General features: G+C 42.0%; 1 protein-coding gene across 4 annotated transcripts in view; it reads left to right on the top strand.

Annotated features, from left to right (window-relative positions):
- Positions 1-25,442, top strand: part of LOC126481312 (tetratricopeptide repeat protein 30A) — a 135,050-nt gene that overhangs the window by 72,372 nt on the left and 37,236 nt on the right. For all 4 annotated transcript variants that reach the window (XM_050104972.1, XM_050104971.1, XM_050104970.1 and 1 more), the window contains one exon: positions 10,370-10,638. In XM_050104972.1, coding sequence (XP_049960929.1) covers positions 10,370-10,638 — 269 coding nt within the window. The remainder of the gene's footprint in view (positions 1-10,369; positions 10,639-25,442) is intronic.

Genomic DNA, 25,442 nt, shown 5'->3' with positions numbered 1-25,442 from the left:
TGGTTGCAGCTTAGCTTGCTAATTACATGACTGGTTTCAGAGGTAGCCCTGCCTTTGATGGGATAGGTGATGTTCGTGACCGGACTGGAGTAGGTGGTGGTAGGAGGATGTATGGGACAGCTCTTGCATCTAGTTCTATTACAGGGTTATGAGCCATGAGGTAATTGATTGGGAGCAGGGGTTGTGTAAGGATGGACAGGTATATTGTGTAGGTTCAGTGGACGGCAGAATGCCACGGTAGGAGGAGTGGGAAGGATAGTGGGTTGGACATTTCTCATTTCAGGGCATGACAAGAGGTAATCGAAATGCTGGTGGAAAATATAATTCAGTTGCTCCAGTCCTGGATGGTACTGAGTTACGAGGGTTATGCTGCTCTGTGGCCAGACTGTGGGACTTTGGGAGGTGATGGGAGACTGTAAAGATAAGGCATGGGAGATTTGTTTTTGTACAAGGATGGGAGGATAATTTCAGTCAGTGAAGCCTTCAGTGAGACCCTCGGTATATTTAGAGAGGGACTCCTCGTCACTGCAGATGCGATGACCACAGGTGGCTAGGCTGTACGGAAGGGACTTCTTGGTATGAAACAGTGGCAGCTGTCGAAGTGAAGGTATTGCTGGTGGTTAGTAGGTTTTATATGGATGGAGGTACTGATGTTGCCATCTCTGAGGTGGAGGTCAACATCTAGGAAGGTGGCTTGTTGGGTTGAGTAGGACCAGGTGAAGCAAATGAGGGAGAAGTTGTTGATGTTCTGGAGGAATGTAAATAAGGTGTCCTCACCTTCAATCCAGATAACAAAGATGTCATCAATGAATCTGAACCAGATGAGGGGTTTAGTCTTCTGGGTTTGTAGGAAGGATTCCTCTAGATGGCCCATGAATAGGTTAGCATAGGATGGTGCCATGCGGGTGCCCATAGCCGTACCGTGGATTTGTTTGTAGGTAGCCTTCAAAGGAGAAGTAATTGTGGGTGAGGATATAGTTGGTCATGGAGACTAGGAAGGAGGTTGTTGGTTTGGAATCCATAGGGTGTCTCGAAAGGTAGTGTTTGATAGCAGTAAGGCCATGGGCATTAGGAATGTTAGTGTACAGGGGGCTGGCATCAATAGTGACGAGCAGGGCACCGTGTGGTAAAGGGAAAGGAGCTGTGGTGTGTGTCTGTCGAGGAAATGGTTGGTATCTTTTATATAGCAGGATAGGTTCTGGGCAATAGGTTGAAGGTGTTGGTCTATGAGAGCAGAGATTCTCTCAGTGGGGGCACAGTAACCGGCCACAATGGGGCATCCTGGGTGGTTGGGTCTATGGACTTTAGGAAGCATGTAGAAGGTGGGAGTGCAGGAAGTGGTAGGGGTAAGTAGAGAAGTAGAGAGATGGACTCTGGAGAGAGGTTCTGGGATGGGCCTAAGGATTTGAGTAGTGACTGGAGATCCTGCTGGATTGCTGGAATGGGATCACTGTGGCATGGTTTGTTGGTGGAAGTATCTGACAGCTGATGGAGTCCTTCTGCCACGTAATCCTTGTGGTTCAAAACTATGGTGGTGGAGCCTTTGTCTGCAGGTAGGATTATAAGATCAGGATCAGTTTTTAGATGGTGGACTGCGGTTCTTTCTGTGGATGTAAGGTTAGTATGCATGTTGGGGGATTTGGGGAATGATGGTGAGGCAAGGTTCGAGGATAAGAAATTCTGGAAAGGTTACAGGGGTGGTTTGGAGGCAGTGGGGGTGGATCATGTTGGATGGAGGAGTGAACTATGTTAGGCAAGGTTCAATATTGGTCTTTGGTTGAGTCTGATTGGTTGGGTTGTTGGCAACAAAGTGTTTCCGCTGTAGGGACTGGGAGAAGGAGAGAAGGTCTTCAACTAGTCCTGCATGGTTGAATTTGGGAGTGGGGCAAAAGGTGAGGCCTTTGGAAAGGACTGATATTTATGTGGGACTAGGGCTTCTGGAGGAAAGGTTCATGGCTGTGTTGTGGGTCTGCTTAGGTTTTGAGTTCTGTGTGGTGGTGGGAGGGAGTTTTGGAGGGTGGGGTAAGTGTAGTAGGTCTGCGAGACAAGGTTTGTCAGCTATGGGGGGGAGGTTTGGAGATTGTTGTAGAGGTGGTGGACAGTGGTACTTCGAGGCGGGAGTAGGAAGTGAGCAGGGTGGAGAGCTTTTTGAAGTGGCATTGTGCATGTTGCTCAAGTTCCTGCAGGGCAAGAGTTTCAATGTGAGTTGTGGGTTCCAGGAATTTCGGATTACATAGCAGGAGAATTTTGCGGATGGAGGGAAGGTACTGCAAGGAGGATTGGGCTTGGTTGATATGGTTTTACAGGACTATGTTGGTGAGGGCTAAGGATTGGCAGAGTCTGAACAGGTGGAGGTCATTGTGGAATGAGGGGTGGCAACCAGAGATGGGTAATTTGATGGTAAGGCCATTAGCGGGGATTTCATGAGCCAAGCAGCAACACAGGAGCAGTATATGGGACTGGGATCTGCCTAGGGGTAAGGAAACTTTTTTGTATTGATGCAGATGGAAAGAGCAAGGATCCATGGTGGTACAAAACTGCAAACAAATACGCAAGAAAGTAGAATTACTCCCAGGAAATTATGCAAAAATACACCGAATACGTGTGAAAAATACGAAATGGATGCACAGGGGGAAAAAATGAGATGAAATCTGAGGAAGACGATGATAGTGGAAGGCGAAAACTCACTAAGATTGACATGAAGTCACAAAGGTCAAAGTAGAGAATGTAGCAGATTTGAGGGTGGATAAGCATAGAGAAGGGGGATGGCAGATGTGACTGGATGATTGGATTTAGTGGGTGTGAACAGGGATAGAATGGAGAAAGTGTGGGGGGTGGGGAGGGGTTCGTAGTTAGAGATGTAAGATCGTGTGGCACCGGAAAAGTGCGGGAGATAACACGCAAAAATACGGGAACTGACACAGGGAGCATGATCAGTTTGAAGGTATAGGCTTAATTATATTGGCGGAAGTAATGTGGGACATAAGATGCTGCACCAACAATCAGCATGTCCTTGAGGCCGTCTGTTGCATGCGGCCGAGTCCGTTGATACAGTGTGGCTCGTAAGTAGAGCGTGCAGTGTGGTTTGTAAGGTAGCAAGAGAAACACAGGAAAGACTTTATTTTTATTTTATTTCTCTCCTTTCCGCTACTTACCCACTCCCCCCTCCGCACCTTCTCTCCTACCCTCCGACTAAACTGCAACACTTCACTGTCTGCCACTCCCACCATACTATCCCTCCCCCTCCCCACCCCACCCCAGCCTCCTCCTTACCCCCACCCAGTCACCACTCCCATCATGCACTGGTGCTGCTGCTGCTCGCAGTGTAGTCTCAGCTCTCTCAGACTACAGACGTGTGAACAAGTTGCGCTTGCGTGAGTGTGTGTGTGCGTGTGTGTATGTGTGTCTACTGTTGACAAAGGCCTTAATGGCCAAAAGTTATGATTGTGTGAATCTTTTTATTGTGCCTATCGCAGCACAGCATCTCCGCTATATGGTGAGTAGCAACTTTCCTTCTCTCGTATTGTTACATTCTATCCTGGATTTTCCATTGTTTTTTTACTGCAGATATTCAGTTTTAGGTTATGACATGTTCGATATACCTGCCATCATTGGCGATGATGTAGCGCAGATGAATAGTGAAATTCTGCATGACTTGCTGAAGTGCTGGAACTGCCAAGCTGTCAATGACATCCTGAAAGGCAGTTTTCAGCTTAGTGATGGCTTCGGGTTTATTGCTGTTCACCTTGGCTTTAATATAGCCCCACAAAAAGGATTCGAATGTGTTCAGATCCAGAGAATATGGCGGCCAATCAAGGCCCATGCCAGTGGCCTCTGGGCACCCTGGAGTCAGAATGCTGTCCCCAGTGTGCTCCTCAAGGACATCAAACACTCTCCTGCTTTGATGGGGTTGAGCTTCGTCTTGCATGAACCATATCTTTTCAAAATCAGGGTCACTTTGGGTAATGGGGGTGGAATTGTCTTCCAAAACCTTCACATACTGTTCAGTAGTTGCCACTGTGCCATCAAGGAATATCACACTGATTATTCTGTAATTGGGCATTGCACACCACACAGTCACCCAATGAGGCTGAAAAGACTTCTTGAATGTGAAGTGTGGATTCTCAGTTCCCCAAATGTATGAGTTTTGCTTATTGATGAACCCATCCAAATGAAAGTGGGCTTCGTTGCTAAACCAAACCGTGCTCACATCAAAGTCCTGTTTGTCAATTCTGTGGACAATAGCATTGGTGAAACCTAACCGCTGTTCCTTGGCCCTGTGCGTTAATGGGTGATTGGCTTGAATTTTATATAGGAAGAGACGCAGGTCTACAACAGCAGTTTGTCACAGTGTCTCCCCGTTGATTCCCACCTGTTGTGCAGCTCATCTGATCGATTTCTTGGGGCTGATTTGAAACACGACATGTGTCTTCTCAATGTTTTCAGGCATTTTCAACATTTTTGGATTACCAACATTGCCAACACTGTCATCACGAGCACTACCCTTTCTCTCAAACTTGTGAATTAAAACTTCTTGATTGTTAGCACACTTGGACCGGTTGCGTCCAGTTTGAACTCAGTCGCAAACTTCCTTTGAGCCACAGGCGGGCTGTTATTGCTTGCATAGTAGGCCTTCACAAGCACTATACGTTCAGGCGTACTGTACTGTGCCATTTTCACGTGCAAATGGGCCAACTGTGCAGTTTTAATGTCCTAAAGCAAATCGTTGAGAAGTTATGACAGTTTTATTTCTTATAGTTCAGTAATTGTCACCCTGTATTTGTGCATTGATTAGTGCCTGTCCTGTGTCTTCATTTTCATCTACACAGTTGGTAATGTCTTCCTGGCACAGGTTATCTTTGATATCACCACAGTTGTCATATCTAAGAAAACAGCTTTTAACTGTTCCATGCCCCTGCCCCTTTTACTGGTCATCAAATGGTGGCCTATCAAGACTGGTTCATATTTTCTGAATTACCTTGAGCAGCAACCTCCTTGTTAGGGGTAGCCTCAACTATGTGCACATTATGCATCTGGTTTCATCTGTTAGTACCCTGTGTGGCTCTCAATTTGAAATTTCATTGTCCCTGGCCACTATTCAAAATGTAATTTTGATTGTACTGATTACAGTCAGGCGGCAGGGAATTATTTTGTCACCTGGTTGCATTCTACGCTTGACAGGTGCTATTCGGGTCATTGCCCATGGTCAATGGTGCATTGTACACTTGCTGATTATAACCTCTGTGGCCATTAAATTCTGACAATTGAAATTCTGTCCTTTGTTATTTTTATATCCTCACTTGAATTTTTGTCCCTTTCCATTAACAAATTGGTTCCTGTTAGTATTGCTGTGAGGGGGATATGGCTGCCAACCATGTTGGTGGTTATTGCCATTCCCGCCATGTTGTTTGTTAGTTCATGTTGGATCTGTCTGCGCACTGTCACTTTGTGCTTGCGCAGGTCTCTCTTCATAGATAAGATCGATGGACTTGAGAAATGAGAGGAAATTCACTATAGCATGCTAAATAGTGGTGATTTTATTTATTTATTTATATACTTGTTCCATAGATCTGTACATGTGAGCAAGTCACTCAGATGTGGAACGTGTCAATATACATAACAAAATACATAGAATAAAGACATTGTTATAGTATTAATAACAGTGCACAAAAGTCATACTTTTTAGCTTAAAAACTAGTCAACATAAATGTGAAGATAGCAGTTTCATATTTAGGGCATTATTGCATTTATTTTAACCTTGAACAGTAATCAAAACTTCCCACTTTGGGTTTAAAAGTAACCCAAAAATGGAAATGAGAAAAACAGGAATTTTTACATTAGGGCATTATTACATTAGTTTAACAGTAAACAGTGTCAAAAAATTTAAAAACATCTTTCCAATCTGGGTTTTACTTATTTCTCTGAAAGAATTCCTCTAGTGAATAAAGTGAGGTCTCAAGTAAATAATTTTTCAAGCTACGTTTAAATACTGATGTACTACTACTTATACTGTTGATGCTGTTGGGTAGGGAATTGAAAATTTTCGTTCCAGCGTACTTTACCCCTTTCTGAATAAGTGTCAAGTTCTTTAACTCACAGTGGAAATCCTCTTTTCTTCTGGTGTTATGTTCATGATGTAGGCAATTCGTTTCATACAGAGTGGGGTTATTTATTATGAAGCACATCAGTGAATATATGTACTGAGATGTTGCTGTCAGTATTTCAAGTCGTTTAAAAAGATTTCGACATGAGGTTTGTGGGGGTACACCACAAATGATTCTTATTGCTCTTTTTTGTGCTGTGAGGATTTTCTTTGCGGCGGGTGTATTGCCCCAGAAGATGATGCCATAACACGTGACTGAATGAAAATAGCCAAAGTAAGCTGACTTTGAGATGGTAATTTCATTGAAGCATGACAAAATTCGTAAAGCAAATGTTGCCGACGTCAGCCGTTTTAGTGTTTGTAGAACGTGATGTTCCCAGTTCAGCCTACTGTCCACGTATACGCCTAGGAATTTTGATAAGTACACTTGCTTTATCATCTGATCATTCTGTGTGATAACTATTTCTTTTGGGTTTTTGTGGGTTGTCTGGAACTGGATAAAATTGGTTTTTTTCAGGTTTATTGAAAGGGAGTTAATACTAAACCAACCCAGAACTTCTTTAAGGATATCATTGACCTCGGATTCTAAGTCAGTAGTTGACACATTATCCACCACAGTGCTCGTATCATCAGCGAACATTGTAAATTTACACTGCTTATTGATGAATAAAGGCAGGTCATTAACATATATGAGGAACAGAAAGGGCCCAAGCACTGATCCCTGTGGCACTCCATGCTGCACAATTCCCCACTCAGAGTCCACTATATATTGTGATACACTATCTGAAACATCTAGAATAATCTTCTGCTTCCTATTTTCGAGGTACGATTTTAACCAGTTCCCTACGGGTCCTGTAATTCCATAATTAATTTCTCACAAATGTTAGCTGGTTGTCGGCTTTTCAAAATTTTTAGAACATCTATGTGTGATATCAGGAATGTCCAGTAACAGGTTTTATTTATATACTTTTTGAAGTATTTTCTGAGCCCTCTGTGTTTTCTGCTGAATGGTGCCGGGTTAAACACTTCATGCCTTAATCTGTCTTGTACTGCAATGGACAAAACTTGTCTAGGAATGCCCTTTCAATCTATTTATGCATGTTACTTTTTTGCCATGTCAGTGGCCCACAGCAAGACATCACCCTATGTATAACCCATCTCAAAGCATATCTTCTGCACTTCAGTCCAGTTCATTGGCAAAACATTCCAGATGGCTCTTATGAACATGACTGGGTTTGTTTGCTTACCTTTGGAAGAAAAAATAAGAAACTGCTTGAGTTGTAATAAGCCTTCAATCATGAGCAAAGTAGAAAGGCATGCAGCAGCACCTGCTGCTTGTTATAGTTGTCATCTGTTTCACCCGAAGGGTTAGAGTTCATATGTGAACAGATGTTCGGATTATCTGTGATGTCTGTTGACACCTGATAAGTTGGGGATGAATGGTCTCTTTCCTTTTGTGTTGCTGATACTGTTGATCTACAACTTTTCCTCCATTGTTTTCAACATCTGATCCATTTCAGCTCTTAGTTCTGCCTTCTGTACCTTCATCGCTTCCTCGATCACATCTACATAACCCATGCGTTCCTGGATTACCTTCCGTATCAGAGTACTGGTCTAGCATACGAGCACCTTTATTTCTGTAATGTCTTTATCTATCCTTTCTTGCTGCTTTCTCATGAACTCTATATTTAAACTTATGCTACCTAGTTGCAAGGACAGGTCTTGCACCTGTTCAGGTAGACCTTTGTTTGCTGTTTGCAGCCCATTAATGGTACCTGCAAGTGTATTTATATTCTGGTACAATTGTGACTGCTCCTGCTGCATTTTTGTCTGAGCCTCAGATATCTCCTTCACCTTTTCCACAAACTGTTCTTATGTCTCACCTATTGATGACACTTTTTGGCTTAAATTATTTATATCTTGTGACAAATCAGTGAGCAACTGTGTTTTAGATCTTTCCCCATATTTACAAGTTGATCTGATAATACATTTGAAAGATCAGCATGCAGATATTTTGCCAAGTCATTGAACTATTGTGTTATGTTAGTTCTGAAAGCATCAAGAGACTGCTTTTGCTGCTCAAGTAATTCCTTTTGTGTATCTGTCATTTTGTAAAATCATTAAATTTTTCATTGATGCTTTGCTTAAGTGTTTGATTTTTCTCATTAAGATTACTAAATGTATGTTTTTGCTCTTCCTTAAACTCATTCTTGAAATCATTGAAGCTCAGGTTTTCTGTTGTGCACAATGCAAAATCACATTTGCATTCGGCATAAGTGTAGCAGGCAAAGAATGGGTTAATAAACCATGCTGTCCTGTGTTACATTTTCACCAGGGGAAAAAATACTCGCTGAGAAAATTTTGACCCTGTCTCATGTACTGTCATCATAGTATCATTTTAAATGGTAATGTTACTATCAGCTGTGTCCATATTAATTGAAAAAATGTAATTGGTCATCGTCACCGCGTCAGACATTTTCAGTTTCAATTTCATTTGTTGCCATGTCCATGTCATGGCATCTATGTGGCAATGTGCCTGTCTTGTGTGCTCATTTTTTGATAATTTTACAAAGTGACAAAATAAACGAATACATTTGATAAATAGTAATAGTAAAGATATCACTACAAAACCTATTCAGTCGTGCCTCACTAACAAGTATCAAAATACATTACTGGCACAACTCAATTGTATACTAACATTTCTTCCCCTAAAATTAGTTTTCTGTCCAAATGTTTATGTATTTTATGAGAATTCTTCAATTTGGGAATTGGATTAGGAAAGGTATTATGATCACTATTGGTAGAGATGCTACTAAGTGCACTCATGCATGCAATGTATCATGAAATTAATTCTCCAATCGATTAACTTTAATCTTTTGCATATAAGGTGATTTCTATCCTTGTTACGATAATATAGTATCCCATTCATGAAACAGAGAAAGACAATTAGTATAACAGAAAATTTACAAAATTATATAATTATTTTAAATTATTACAAATGTGCTACCTCTTTCTTGATGGTGACGTCCTAGTATAGGTCACCAGATTTAGTGGTTAGTGGTAGTGTTTCGTTCAGATCTGACATAGTTATGCTAATGTACATTTAGCCACACCTGAAACTGTAAGCCCAGAACTGCACGAAGTTATGGATGCTTGCAGGTTAAGAAACATTGTGGCATTTCTAGAACATGGATTTCAAGAGTAATTACTTTGAGTTTTGGTGTACAACTTGATATTTACCTCATCTTTCCAGTGATGTACAACTATGCCAGGGTGGCTGTGTCAACTAGTCACTCTTCATGTTGGCCTGTTCTCCAAAGAGGTCCATTTAAAAATACAAGTCCTCATCACATTGGGATGTAGAGATTTGGATGCAGCCCAGTAGGAGAGTGGAAATGGAAATGAGCGTTTGGCGTCATTAGCTGGGAGGCCCCTTGCGGGGCATGTCAAGTGGCCTTGGTGCAGGTCTTATTACATTCGGCGCCACATTGGGCAACCTGCGCACTGGATGGGGATGAAATGCTGATGAAGACAACACAACACCCAGTCCCTGAGTGGAGAAAATCTCCAACCCAGATGGGAATCGAACCTGGCCCGTAGGATGGCAATCCGTCACGCTGACCACTCAGCTATCTGGGCGGACAGTAGGAGAATGAAAACTTGTGACTTTCCCATATTATAACTTTTAACTCAAAAGACCGACAGACAATGGCATAGGTGAAAAGGAACAATTGAGGCACATAAAAATTGGTAGTATAGCTTTAAATTTTCTATCAGCTTACTCTGATATAATTATACCTCCCTAGAATATCTTTGTCACACGAGGACGGCACAAATAAAAATTATTACAAATATTTATTTATATGTGTAGGCCATTTAAAAAAAACCTATACATGCTTTTGAGTGTTCTTTTTTTCTCATGATTTTATTTTTGCTGCAGTCATTCTCTGCATTATTTCTTTCATTTATAACTTTGTTGTAAAATGTTCTTTTTATGGTAGTGGTCGTTTTAATCTAGTTTCCCACAATTTTTCCCTTGGATTAATTTATCATCTGGGGCTGTGTGATCTTATCCTGCTCAATTTATTCTATTTTTATTGATCATTATATTACACCTTTAAGACTGCTGCAGAGCATATTTACTTACAAAGATTGTCTTTTCTCATCAATCATCTTATACATGTTGAACATTTTTTGTGTTTTTCACACTTTTATGTGCCCAGAAGAAGTGTAATAATTTTAAACACTGTTGTCATTTCTTTACAGATGAAGCCGCTAGGGAAGCTTTAACTGATATGCCTCCAAGGTCTGAGGAAGAACTAGATGCTGTTACACTCCATAACCAAGCACTGATGAATATGGACACAAAGCCCACAGAAGGATTTGAAAAGCTTCAGTTCTTATTGCAACAAAACCCATTTCCTCCTGAAACATTTGGAAATCTCTTGCTGCTTTATTGTAAATATGAGTATTTCGACCTGGCAGCTGATGTTCTTGCAGATAATGCAAGCCTTACATACAAATATCTCACTCCAGTAAGTTAGTTCCCTCTCAATCTTAGATGTCTTCCTCAAAATCATTAATTAATTTTTAATTAATAAATAGTGAAAACTAAGTTGGTAAAACATGTGAGAATTGTTGTGAGTTTGACTGATTAAAGTAATTAATGGATCATAACGGCTGTACTGTTCTTTGCAAGGCAAGAAAAAATTGCAGAATAAGGTTTTTCACTCTGCAGCAGAATGTGCACTGATATGAAACTTCCTGGCAGATTGAAACTGTGTGGCAGACTGAGACTTGAACTCGGGACCTTTGCCTTTCAAGGGCAAGTGCTTCTTGATAAAGCACTTGCCTGCGAAGGGCAAAGGTCCCAAGTTCGAGTCTCGGTCCGGCACACAGTTTTAACCTGCCAGGAAGTTTCAAGAAAAAATTACTGGTTGAGATTGTGACAGTATTTAGAGTATATGCTATAAGTAAAATATTTGTCGTACCATAGAAGAAGTTTCTGCAGGCAGTCAATAGGCATTACTTTCCAGCTGGCTGTTGGTGATTAGCATGGAAAATGTATTTGACATATCCTTGCTAATTGTTGAATATCTCCTCTGTTCTCATGATCCTGGAACAACACTAGTTGCTGCTGCATGCAGACATTTACTACATATTTGAGATATCAAATGACACTATCTGAGTCAGTAGTTCAGCTGCTGTATCACAAGTCAACTGAAAATGAAGACATGATCATATACAGTGTATTCTCAGATATTTATTTATCTATGAATTAATTCATCCAGACAGTGTTGAGAAGGCACATTCTTACATCTGCCCAGGCATTCATCACATTTTATCAGTACATTAACTGACTGAAATACATTGTGAGTTGGCAAGGACATCTGCTACTGTGGCTATCAAGGAGAGGAGGGTGGGGATCTGCTCACACTTTCATGGCTAGTGGCACCTACTCAAACAAATGTCTGCTGCTGTACCAAAATGCTTCCACCCCCAAGTGCTCCTGGCTAGTTGTTACCTTGTGGTAGAGTTGATTTTGACAGCTCTTGTCAGTACTGCAGACACATTGTAGGCTTGGGAACATGATTCCCCATACACAAGTGGCTAGCTGTGACACTCATACCTAAACAACAATCGGAAAATATAGATTGCTACTTCCAACATAGAGGAGGCTTTGAGTTGCATGTAGGCACAAAGGAAAAGAATGCTAAACATATTCAGCTAGGTCTTTCATCAGGCCTGGAAAACTCAAACACTTTCACACAAACACTACTCACACGTGCATGGCTCGAATAAGTCATTAGTGTCCTGAGATGACAGTGGCCACGTATGTGCGAGTTGTGCATGTGTGAATGTTTGTGTTTTTTCTGTGTCTCATGGATGACTTACTCTGATAGCTGAATATATATGGCATTCTTTTTTATTGTTACTGTCTGCTACTCAATGCCTCCTCTGTGTGGTGAGTAGCAATCTGTCACTTTTGATTGTTATTGCTCCATCCTGGATTCTCTGTTGTTTGAACGAAGAAAAAGAAAGAAAAGTAATGGAAGTAATTGGACTTTAAAAAGTGAATATTGCATTAATTTTAAATAATGGAAACATCTGGTTGGAATATCAATAACGTAAGGAAAAGGATAGATTGCTACTTACTGTAAGCTAGTGTGTGGAAGGGTCTAGATGGAAACATGACAAGACTGTCACCAGGTGCAACATCAGGAGACTATCAGGCAGGGAGTATGGAGGGGGGGGGGGGGGGGTAGCAGAAAAGGAGAGGAGCAGGGAAGGGGAAAGATGGGCAGGTGTGTTGGCATAGGGTGGCACACAGTGAGGGTGAGGGGACATAGGAAGGAGGTGATAGGTCAGAAGGGGCGGAAACTGTTGGTTGGAGGGTGGTAGGACAGTAGGTTACCATAAGTTGAGTCCACAATAATGTTGGGAACAAAGAATGTGTTGCAAGGATAACTCCCAAATTTGTACGGCCATATTGTATACCATCTCTGCTACATTCACTGCACTGCTTTTTATATTGGTGTGACTGCCAACCAGCTTAACCAGGATCAATAGCCACCACCAAATTGTGTCCAAGAGCAAAGTAGACCACCCTGTGGCATAACATGCAACTGAACATAACTTGCTTTATTTTGATGTCTGCTTCACAGCCCAGGCCATGTAGATCCTCCCCTTCACCACCAGCTTTTCTGAACTGTGCAGGTAGGAGTTATCCTTACAACACTTTCTCTGCTCTCAGAATTTTTTTCCACCCATTCTGTCCTGTCACCTCCTTCCTACTCATGTCTCCTCACCCCCATTTTGTGGTACCCTGTGCCACCCATTCCATACCAAGAAGTCCCTGTAGTACAGCCTAGCCACCCGTGGTCATCACATCTGCAGTGACGAGCAGTCCCTCTCGAAATATACTGAGGGCCTCACTGAAGCCTTCACTGACCATAATTATCCTCCCAACTTTGTACAAAAACAAATCTCCCATGCCTTATCTATCCAGTCTCCCACCACCTCCCAAAGCCCCACCATCCGGCCGCAGAGGAACATTCTCCTCATAACTCAGTACCACCCACCACCCAGGACTGGAGTAACTGAATTTCATTCCCCACCAGGGTTTCGATTACCTCTTGTTGTGCCCTGAAATGAGAAATGTCCTGCCCACTATCCTTCCCACTTCTCCCACAGTGGTATTCTGCCATCTACTGAACCTACACAATATCCTCGTCCATCCTTACATGACCCCCGCTCCCAATCCCTTACGTCATGGCTTATGCCCCTGTAATAGACCTAAATGCAAGACCTGTCCCATACACCCTACCATCACCACCTACTCCAGTCCTATCACTAACATCACTTATCCCATCAAAGACAGGGCTACCTGTGAAACAAGTCATGTGGTCTACAAGCTAAGCTGCAACCACTGTGCTGCATTCTATGTAGGCATGACAACCAACAAGCTGTCTGTCTGCATGAATGGCCACCGACAAACTGTGACCAAGAAACAAGTAGACCACTCTGAACACGCTGCCAAACATGATACCCTTCATTTCAATGACTGCTTAACAGCCTGTACCATATGGATCCTTCCCACTAACACCAGCTTTTCTGAATTGAGCGGGTGGGAACTTTCCCTGCAATACATCCTACGTTCCCGTAACCCTCCTGGCCTCAACCTTCATTAGTTCCTGTCCTCACCCATCCAGCCCCTTCCCTGCTCCCATTCCAGCAGTACACAGCTGTCATTCCACCACCACACCCAGTCTTTTTTTATTTATTATTTATTGCCTCTATCACCGCTCCCCACCTCTCATCCCTACCATAATATCCCTGTCCCTCCCCACCCCAGCCTCCCCCTCTCCCCCACCCAGTCACCACTCTCATCATGCACTGGTGCTGCTGCTCGCAGTGTGGTTTCAGTTGCCTGAGACTGCAATCGTGTGTGTGAGTTGCATTTGCGTGTGCGTGTGTGTGTGTGTGTGTGTGTGTGTGTGTGTGTGTGTGTGTGTGTATCTGTTGTTGACTAAGGCCATTGGCCGAAAGCTTTAAGTGTGCAGATATAAATTTCTCCTGCTTTAAATATTGAAGTGGAACTGAATCACAGTTTTCATGAGTAGTTTTTCCTTTGTTTTTTTTTCTTTCTACTATTATAAATAATACTGAGATGTGCAGAGGCAGAGATTACACCACACAATTTGTGTTGGCAGTGCTGTGTCTTAAATGCATTGGCATTACAATTTTCACCATCCACAACCACCCATTTCCACCCTCCATGACCTAAACACCACAGTGCGCAATGCAAGACTTAAGGCTGCTCACATGCATAAATGCCATTGGTCTGCAGTGAATAGTTTTGGCTACAAAGTGAAATATACGGATACACAACCCATTTACACAGGGTGTACGTGAAGTCTGGGAACACTTTCAATTATTTACTGCACAAGAACCAAACTTTTTACAGATATCATACGTACCGTATGTCATTTTGAAGAGAAACCCTGAAAGTTTTCTTTCATGTACACCGCCATAGTGTAGTTTGGTAATTTGCCGATAGTCAGTGTTAGTCGCAAACATGGCGAGTTCAGGTGTAGAGCGAGCTTTCTGTGTGTTGGAGTTTGACAAAAACAAGAGTGCTACAGCTGTTCAACGGATGTTTAGAACCAAGTACAGTAAGAAGCCACCAACAAGGAAGGCCATTTACCACTCGCACAACAAATTTATTACGATGCGTTGCTTGTGCCCGGCAAAGAGAAGCGGATGTGCCAGTGCGAGTGAAGTGAATGTAGAGTGTGTACAAGAGACATTCATAAGGAGTCCAAAGAAACTGGTGCATCATGCATCCCATGAACTCGAAATTGCTCCAATGACAGTGTGGAAAGTCCTGTGATGGAAGCTGTCGTTGAGACCATTCAAATTGGAACTAGTGCAGAAGCTCAGTGACAACGACAAAGACAAGCGTTTTGAGTTTAGTACGCAGTTGCAACAATTGAATGAGGATGGGGATGGCATTGTTGATCGCTTAATTTTTTGTGACAAAGCCACTTTTCACCCTAATGGGAAAGTGAACAGGCATAATTGTCAAATCTGGGATACAAAGCATCCATGTGAATTAACTGAATTTGAGTGTGAGTCCCCAAAGGTAAATGTTTTTTGTGCCTTGTCATGCCAAAAACTGTACGGGCCATTCTTCTTCGCTAAGAGCACTGTCACTGGATATTCCTACTTGGACATGTTGCAGCAATGGCTAATGCCTCAAATGCAATCGTACTCTCCTTTCATCTTTCAGCAGGCTCCACCCCATTTTCATCATGAAGTTTGTAGGTACCTGAACACAGAGTTGCCGCATTGATGGATCACCAGTGCTACAGAAGGGGACAGCTGTTTCGAGAAATGACCTCCCTGATCACCAGATATCACTTCATGTGACTTTTTTCTGTGGGGCACATTAAAGATCTGGTGTATGTACTGCCCCTACCATGTGATGTAGCAGAGCTCCGAGAGAGAATACGGGAAGCGACTCTCACAGTTGGCAGGTATGGCAAGAATTTGATTACCGTAATGATGTCTGCCAGGTCACTCATGGTTCATATATCGAACGTTTGTAAAAAAAAAAAAATCAATATCTGTACACTGTTTAGTTCTTGTGCAATAAATAATTGAAAGTGTTCCCAGACTGTGTGTACACCCTGTATATATAAGTGTATTGATTATGACATATTTTATTTAGGTCACTGGTATGTGGGCATAACTTCGAATAGTCTGCAACCTCGATGTCCCATACATTTCTACATTTTGCATGTCTGCTTAACTGTCTGTGATTTTGCAGTGTACTTTCCCTCCAGTTATTGGGAAGCAACTTTTTGTGGTACAGAAAGGTTTGATCTGGCTTAAATTCAGTGTGAGACTTTTTTATAATATAATGCAATTTACATGAAAATAATAAATTCAAAAAAATTAAATAATTAAAAAAACAAAAGATTCTATTGTGTTTAAACAAAGTTTTGTCAGTTATTTCTGTATTTTTATTTTTCTTACACTCAGCCCTGCTGGCATATTCTTCTCCAGGACAGAAGTGGAATCAAGGAGTCAGATATCCATTCGCAGATGAGCTAATGTCCTTTCTTATGCTTCTGGATGCAGCAGTCTTGGACACATGCCACAACTGTTGACCATACCATCAGGAACTACTCACAGTCTGTAAACTGCCGCTCAGTGACATTCGATGAGAGGCTTCATTGCAGCCACTAGAAGCACAATGTTCCTGGAAGTATTAAGACAACATACTTGTCGTGCTGGAGATGGTCTGTTGCTGCATCTGTCCCATAGTTGTTTCACCAAGCAAGGTAGTGCTGTGGTTGGTGCTTTGTACTTACATTCATCCCGTCTTCCATATTAAGGTTTTCCATGATTTCCTGAAATTGTTGTAGCAAGGTTCCTTTGAAGATAGCACAGCTGAATTCCTTTCCCATCCTTTCATAGGTCCAACTTCTGCTCCTTTTCTAATGACTGGATGCTCTGGTTCTTTTTGTGCAATTGCCAGGTCTCTTGTTTCCTCATTGTAGATTTATTACAAGAAACCCCTGATTGTTATTTTGTTAAGTTTATGCTATAGCTTTTCTTCTCTCACTGTAATAGGGACTCTCATTCTGGAAGAAATTCTCATGTCATTGTTGACTGTATGTCACCCAACCAGGCTAAAAGATCATTCACAGCCGTAGTCACATATATTCCTTAGTCTTCAGTTTATCTTTTTCGAATAGCATTATTATGGTCTATGTTCTATGACAAATCATTCTCCTGGATGGCTGCCTGTATGTTAAACTAAGTTGCTCCTTTATGTTTCTGAGGATGAGGAAATACACATCTTCCTGTTGTTACTGTGTCCCAGGAATAAGATTCCAGTGCCTTAATCTGCAATAATGGTCAGAATTGCCTTGTGATATGTTTTAATGTAGGTAATGGCAGTTTTAATTACTTCTGCCCTAGATTTGATAATTTGTTCATTATATTAAGTCCTTTCTTGCAGATACATTGGATGTTAGAGAGAAGTTTTTTCTTGTCTAACAGCAATCCCACAGACATCTGATGATCTCTCTTCTTTTTAGCTATTCTTCATTTATTTATATTGAAGGATTTCTACCTCTTGAGAGATTTGCTGTCAATAAACAATAAACTGTCTTGTGTGCATCAATCTCTAACTTGTTCTCCATACACCATTTGTGCAGTGTATGCAGCTTGTGATTGCAGTTGTCTTCGTATTTGCATCTGGCATCTTCTGCTATGACAATAGTAAGTTATCTGTATTGACAACACAGCCTCTCGTTTCTCTCATTCTTCATAGTTTTTTCAGCAGCAACTCAAGGGCAGTGTTGCCAGAGACAGAGCCACAAGCTGAGTTTTATGTGTGTCCTTCAGTTAGTTCTTCTGTGAATTGTTCTTGAGGAAGTCAGTTGGTTCTTGCACAACAGTGATTTACAGAGGCTGAAAGCCTACCTGCATGCAAAGTCCATACTTCACTAGGTGCCTCCTTGAGGAAAGTTTGTCGAGTTGCTGTAAACTGGTTTTCAGGAATTGCTCTAACTTTGACTGTTTCCACAGTTATTGTCTCTATCAGACCCCCGATGACTGGCTCTAGTTCTCACCAAAAATATCCTTTATATGTAGGTTCTTCTATTGTCCCCTTCACTAGGGTAACGTATCCAGCAGAACTAAGGAGCATTCTCACAACCCAGCTCTAACATTATAATGTCACAATAGTGGCTTCACTTTATGAAAAACAGTGCACACATTATGCTCCCGTGGTAAACAACACAAATAATAAACATCAAGTTACATACAAGAATTTGCAGTAATTCACAAACAGACTCAGAAAGAGAATTGTATGAAAGATAACATAAGTCACTGGTGGAAGTTTGCATGTCAGTTGAGTCACACACATACACTAAGAATGATAGTAACAGAGTTCTTTATATTGTATTACACATGTACCAGTTGGGAGCATTTTAACATAATACAAAATAATCAAGGTGATAGCTAGCTGTGGAGTCTACTACATGATGTTATGTAATTGCATGCTGATCACAGACTGAAGATTTTAGGCTGGGGTTGGCATTATAAAGACAGATGTATGAATGTTTTGCTATTTCAGAAACTACATACTGGTTTGAAAAGCTGCAGGACTAAACTTTTCTAATTTGACTGAGTTATATGCCTCTACAGTAATCTGGTTTACATAATAAATGGTTAGTTAACAAAGAACATAAAAAAGGCGACAGAATTATTTAGTGTGTGTTTGCTGTGAATTCCATAATTACAATAATGGTAGCCTTATTTGGACTTACAGTCGTGTATGTTAATTTATGATATGTAAAGGATAGTTGCTACTCACCATATAGTGGAGATGCTGAGTCACAGATAGGCACATCAGAAAGACTGTCAGAAAATTAGCTTTTGGCCAATAAGGCCTTTGTCAGAGTTAGAACATAGACATACACACACTCATGCAAATGTAACACACACACACACATGGCTGCAGCCTGTGGCTGCTGAGGCCATATTGTGAGTAGCAGCGCATGATGGGAGATGTAAGGGAGATAAGGAGGAAGCTGGATAGGGATGGGTAGAGATAGCAGGGTAGGGGTGGGGAACAGTTAAGTGCTGCTTGTGGGAACTTACAGGGATGAGGTGGAGAGAGGGTAGGGCAACTAGGAATAGTTGGGAGGTTAGACAGAGGACGGGGAAGGGTTAACAGAAAAGGAGAGATGTAAAAGGACCATGGGTGCATTGGCAGAATAGAGAACTGTATAGAGCTGGAATGGGAACAGGGAAGAGGCTAGAGGCTACGGACAAAGACTAACAAAGGTTGAGGCCAGGAGGGTTACAGGAATGTAGAATATATTGCAAGGAGAGTTCCCACCTGCACAATTCAGAAAAGCTGTTGTTGGTGGTAGCCGTCCAGATGGCATAGGCTGTGAAGCAATCATTGAATGAATTGGGCAGCGTCGGTGGCCATTCATGTGAACAGACAGCTTGTTGGTTGTCCTGTCCATGGAGACTGCAGCACAGTGGTTGCAGCTTAGCTTGTCGATCACATGACTAGTTTCACAGGTAGCCATGCCTTTGATGGGATAGGTGATGAATGTTGTGTCCAGACTGGAGTAAGTGGTGGTGGGAGTATGTGTGGGACAGGTCTTGCATTTAGGTCTATTACAAGGACATGAACCATGAGGCAATTGGTTGGGAGCAGGAGAGCAGAGGTTGTCTAGGGATTGATGAGGTTATTGTGTCGGTTCAGTGGGTGGTAGAATACCACCTTTGGAGGGGTGAGAAGGATAGTGGTAGGACATTTGTCATTTCAGGGCACGACAAGAGGTAGTCAAAAACCCTGGCAGAGAATGTGATTCAGTAGCTCCAGTCCTGGGTGGTACTGAGTCATTAGGTGAATCCCCCTCTTTACCCAGGCAGGGGACTTTGGGAGGTAATGGGTGACTTGAGAGATAAGGCATGGGAGATTTGTTTTTGTACATGGTTGGGAGGGTAATTATGATCTGTGAAGGCCTCGGTGAGACCCTTGGTGTATTTCAGGGGGGACTGCTCGTCACTACAGACGTGTCGGCCATGGGTGAGTATGCTGTATGGAAGGGTTGTTTTGATGTGGGATGGGTGGCAGCTGTTGAAGTGGAGGGACTGCTGGTGGTTGTTAGGTTTGATATGGTTAAAGTTACTGATGTAGCAATCTTTGAGATGGAGGTCAAGATCGAGGAACGTGTCTTGTTGGGTTGAGTAGGACAGGTGAAGCATATGTGGAGGTATTGAGGTTCTGGAGGAATATGGGTAGGGTGTCCTCACCCTTGATCCACATCCTGATGATGTTATCAGTGAATCTGAACCAGGCGAGGGGTTTGGGATTCGGGGTGTTTAAGAAGGATTCCTCTGGATGGCCTATGAATAGGTTTGCATAGGATGGTGTCATGTACATGCGCATAGCTGTACCCTGTGCTTTCTTGTAGGTAATGCCTTCAAAGGAGCAGTAATTGTCCGTAAGTACATAGTTGGTTATGGCGATTAGGAAAGATGTTATAGGTTTGGAATCCATCAGGCGTTAGGAAAGGTAGGGCCATGGCATTAGAGATGTTAGTGTAAAGGGAGGTGGTGAGATGGCATCAACAGTGACGAGCAGGACATCATGTGGTACAGTAACAGGAACTGTGGAGAGTCAGTGGAGGAAGTTGTTGGTATCTTTTTTATAGAAGGGTAGGCCGTGGGTAATAGGCTGAAGGTGTTGGTGTATGAGAGCAGAGGTTCTCTCAGTGAGGGCACAGTAACCAATCAAAATAGGGCATCCTAGGTGGTTGAGTTTATGGACTTTATGAAGCATTTGCAACATAGGAGTGCAGGGATGGGTAGGGGTGAGGAGAGAGATAGACTCCAAGGAGAGGTCCTGGGATGGGCCTAAGGATTTGAGGAGAGACTGGAGATCATGTTGGAATTCTGGAATGGGGTCACTGTGTCAGGGTTTGCGTGTGGATGAACCTGACAGATGGCGGAGTCCTTGTGCCAGGTAATCATTGCGGCTCAAAACAACAGTGGTGGGACCTCTGTCAGCACGTAGGATTATATGTTTGGGATCAGTTTTTAGGTGATGGATTGCAGTTCTTTCTGCGGATGTAAGTTTAGTTTGCAAGTTGAGGGTTGTGGAGAATGATGGTGAGGCAAGGTTGAAGGTTAAGAAAATCTGGAAAGTTAGCAGGGGAAGGATTTGGGGGCAGTGGGGGTGGATCACAGTTGGATGGAGGAGCGAACTGGGTCAGGCAGGTTTCGATACTGGCCTTGATTGAGTCTGATTGGTAGGGCTGGTGGCGAAAATGAGTTTCCACTGTAGGGACCAGGACAAGGAGAGAAGGTCTTTAACAAGTCCTGTATGACTGATTTTGGGAGTGGTGCAGAATTGAAACTTTTGGAAAGGACTGATTCTTCTGCGAGGCTAAGTCTTTTGGATGAAAGCTTCATAACTGTGTTCCGGGTCTGTTTAGGTTCTGGATTCTGTATGGTGGTGAAGGGAGTGTTTGGAGGTGAGGTAAATGTAGTAGGTCTACAAGGCAGCGTTTGTCATCCATGAGAGGATTTGGGGTAGGTTTGGAGGTTGTTGTAGAGGTGGGGGATAGTGGTAGTCCAAGGCGGGACTAGAAAGTGAACACAATGGAGAGGTTTTTGAGGTGGTGTTGTGCATGTTGTTCTAGTTTCTGGAGGGCAAGAGTTTCAGTGTGTGATATGGGATCCATGAATTTGAGATAGCATAGCAGGAGAATTTTACAAATGGGGAGAAGATATTTCGAGGAGGTTTGGGGCTGATTGATATGGTTTATCAGGACTATTTTGGGAGGGTGGAATGTGAAAATATGGAGATCATAGAGGAGGAAGTGTGAAAGCCAGAGATGGGTAATTTGATGGTAAGGCAATTTGGTGGGATTCCATGAGCCAAGGAACAATGCAGGAACAGTATGTGGGACTGGGTTCTGCTATGGATAAGGAAACTGTTCTGTATTGACGTAGATGGAAGGAGCAAGGATCCATGGTGCAGGATAAAAATGTGTATAAACGTGTTAGTAACATAGAAATACATCCAAAAAAATTCACAAAAATACACCCAAGCACGTGGAAAGAATCACAAAAAGAATGAAATTACGGCAAACAAAATGAAATCTGGAGGAGTAGGCCAATAATGAAAGGTGAAAACCAACTGAAATTGTTGTGAAGACACAGTGAGATAAAAGAAAAAATAAATAAAAGGATTATAATGATGATAGTTGATAGATAAATGTGAAGAAGGGGGGTGGAAGATGTGACTAGTTAGGTGAAGTTAATATGAGGAAACTGGAATAGAGAGGAAAAGGAATGGGGGGGTGGGGAAGACTTGGTAGGATCTACATCTACATGGTTACTCTGCAATCCACACTTAGGTGCCTGTCAGAGGGTTCATCTAACCATTTTCATACTACTTCTCTACCATTCCACTCTCGAATAACGCGTGGGAAAAAGGAACACACAAATCTTTCTGTTCGAGCTCTGATTTCTCTTATTTTATTATGATGATCATTTCTCGCTACAAAGGTGGGTGTCAACAAAATATTTACACATTTGGAAGAGAAAGTTGGTGATTGAAATTTCGTAAATAGATCTCGCTGCAAAGATAACTGCCTTTGTTTCAGTGACTGCCACCCCAACTCGCATATCGTATCAGTGACACTCTCACCCCTAATGCGCGATAACACAAAATGAGCTGCCCTTCTTTGCACTTTTTCGATGTCCTCTGTCAATCCTACCTGGTAAGGATCCCATACCGTGCAGCAATATTCCAGCAGAGGATGAACAAGTGTAATGTAGACTGTCTCTTTAGTGGGTTTGTCACATCTTCTAAGTGTTCTGCCAACAAATCGCAGTCTTTGTTTCTTCTTCCCCACAATATTATCTGTGTGGTCTTTCCAGTTTAAGTTGCTCGTAATTGTAATTCCTAGGTATTTAGTCAAATTGACAGCCCTTAGATTTGTGCGATTTATTGTATACCCAAAATTTATCAGATTTCTTTTAGTACCCATGTGGATGACCTTGCACTTTTCTTTGTTTAGTACTAATTGCCACTTTTCGTGCCATACAGATATTCTCTCTAGATCATTTTGTAATTGGAATTGATCATCTGATGATTTTACTAGACAGTAAATTACAGCGTCATCTGCTAACAATCTTAAGAGGGCTGCTCAGATTATCACCTAGATCATTTATATAAATCATGAACAGCAGAGGGCCTATGACACTACCTTGCGGAACACCAGATATCACTTCTGATCTACTTGATGATTTACCATCTGTCACTACAAACTGTGACCTCTCTGAGAGGAAATCACGAATCCAGTCACACAACTGAGACAATACTCTATATGCATGCAATTTGATTAATAGTTGCTTGTGAGAAATGGTATCAAAAGCCTTGTGGAAATCTAGGAATACGGAATCGATCTGAGATCCCTTGTTGACAGCACTCATTACTTCATGGGAATAAAGAGCTAGCTGTGTTGCACAAGAATGATATTTTCTGAATCCGTATTGGTTATGTATCAATAAGTCATTTTCTTCAAGGTGATTCATAATATTCGAGTACAGTATATGCTCCAAAATCCTATTGCAAATTGAGGTCAGTGATACGGGTCTGTAATTCAATGGGTTACTCCTATTTCCTTTCTTGAATATTGGTGTGACCTGTGCTGTCTTCCAGTCTTTAGGGACAGACCTTTCGTCAAGTGAGCAGTTGTATATGAATGCTAAGACAGGTGCTATTGTGTCTGCATACTCTGAGAGAAACCTGATTGGTATACCATCTGGACCGGAAGACTTGCCTTTCTTAAGTGATTTGAGTTGTTTCGCAACACCTAAGATATCTACTTTTATGTCACTCATGCTAACAGCTGTTCTTGTTTCAAATTCTGGAGTATTTACTTAGTCTTCTTTCATGAAGGAGTTACGGAAAACTATATTTAGTAACTTCACTTTAGTGGCAACATCATTGGTAACATTTCCATCGCTATCGCGCAGTGATGGTATTGACTGTTTTTTGCCATGGTGTACTTTACATACAACCAGAATCTCTTTGGGTTTTCTACCATATTTTGAGACAATATTTCATTGTGGAAACTATAAAAGCATCTTGCATTGACGTTCCCACTAATTTTTGAGCTTCCGTGAAACTTAGCCAGTCTTGGGGATTTTCCATTCTTCTTAATTTGGCATGCTTTTTTCGTTGCTTCTGCAACAGTGTTCGGACATTTTTTGTGTACCATGGTGGATCAGTCCTGTCTCTTATTAACTTATGCGGTTCGAATCAGTCTATTGCTGTCGACACTGTATCTTTGAATTTTAGCCACATCTGATCTACACTTAATAATTAGCTTGGCAGGAATGGAGACTCTTTCTTAGGAAGGCATGAGATGCAAGTTCATGTGGCAGAGGAAGGTACAGGAAACAACAAGCAAAAATACATGAGAGTGACACAGGAAGAATAATTAATTTGAAGGTATTGGATTAATGATATTGGTTGGAATAATGTGTGACATGAGATGATGCACAAACAATCAGCATTGTTTTGCAGCCACCTGTCATATGCAGCCAAGATGGTTGATACAGTGTGGCTCATAAATTGAGTGTGCACTGCAGTTTCTAAGGCGACAAGAGAAACACAGAAAGGATGAGAAAGAAACACAGACACAGAGTAAATTAATGTAATAGAAAATAGTAACAAATGAAAATAATGCAGGGTTGTGGGCTGAATGAAATGCCATCAGGCAAAATTCAACAATAGAAAATCTAGGATGGAATGTAACAATATTATGAAAAGGATAGTTGCTACTCACCATATAGTGAAGATGCTTAGTCATAGATAGGCACATCAAAAAGACTTTCAGAAAATGAGCTTTCGACTGACCAACAAGGCCTTCATCAGAGATAGAAAACACACACACACACACACACACACACACACACACACACACACGCGCGCGTGACCGCGGTCTCTGGCTGCTGAGGCCACACTGTGAGCAGCAGCGTATGATGGGAGATGCAGCTAGTTGGCGGAAGTAAAGCGAAAGCTGGGGCAGGAAGGAGGTGAGATAGCAGGGTAGGGTTGGGGGACAGTAAAGTGCTGTTTGTGGGAGCATACAGGGATGAGGTGAAGAAAGGTTAGACAGAGGGCGGGAGAGGGATAGCAGAAAAGGAGAGATGTAAAAAGCCTGTGGGTGCGTTCGTGGAATAGAGGACTGTGTAGTGCTGGAATGGGAATAGGGAAGAGGCTAAAGGGTAAGAACAAAGACTAACAAAGCTTGAGGCCAGGAGGCTTCCCACCTGCGCAATTCAGAAAAGCCGGTGTTGGTGGGAAGGATCCAGATGGCACAGGTTGTGAAACAGTCACTGAAATGAAGAATGTTATGTTGGTGTACTCACACCCTAACCTCCAGATGTCAGGCATTCAGATCAGTACCAAATGTTGTATGTCGATACAATATCAACCAAAATACCAATTTAGTTCGTGCAGCGTGCTGTCGTCCAGTAGAAGATACATAAACAGTAATTAAAAGTAACACCATAACTACTGAGTATAGGAAAAGTGTGTATGTGAGCCCTAAATATGAAGATCTGTGGTAGGCAAGTTGGTAGAGTGTAAAATCGCCATACCGAAGGTCCTGAGTTCGAAACCGACTACAGGTGATTTTTTTAACAGTTTGAGTGTGAAATTGTTATATGAGAAAACATTTTCCTGACATGTGAAAGGACATTTTGGAGTTTGTAG

This window comes from Schistocerca serialis, chromosome 5 (genome assembly GCF_023864345.2).
Source record: "Schistocerca serialis cubense isolate TAMUIC-IGC-003099 chromosome 5, iqSchSeri2.2, whole genome shotgun sequence".
Lineage (NCBI taxonomy): Eukaryota > Metazoa > Arthropoda > Insecta > Orthoptera > Acrididae > Schistocerca > Schistocerca serialis.
Note: the sequence above shows the minus strand (reverse complement) of the source record. Positions and strands in the feature narration are given on the sequence as shown.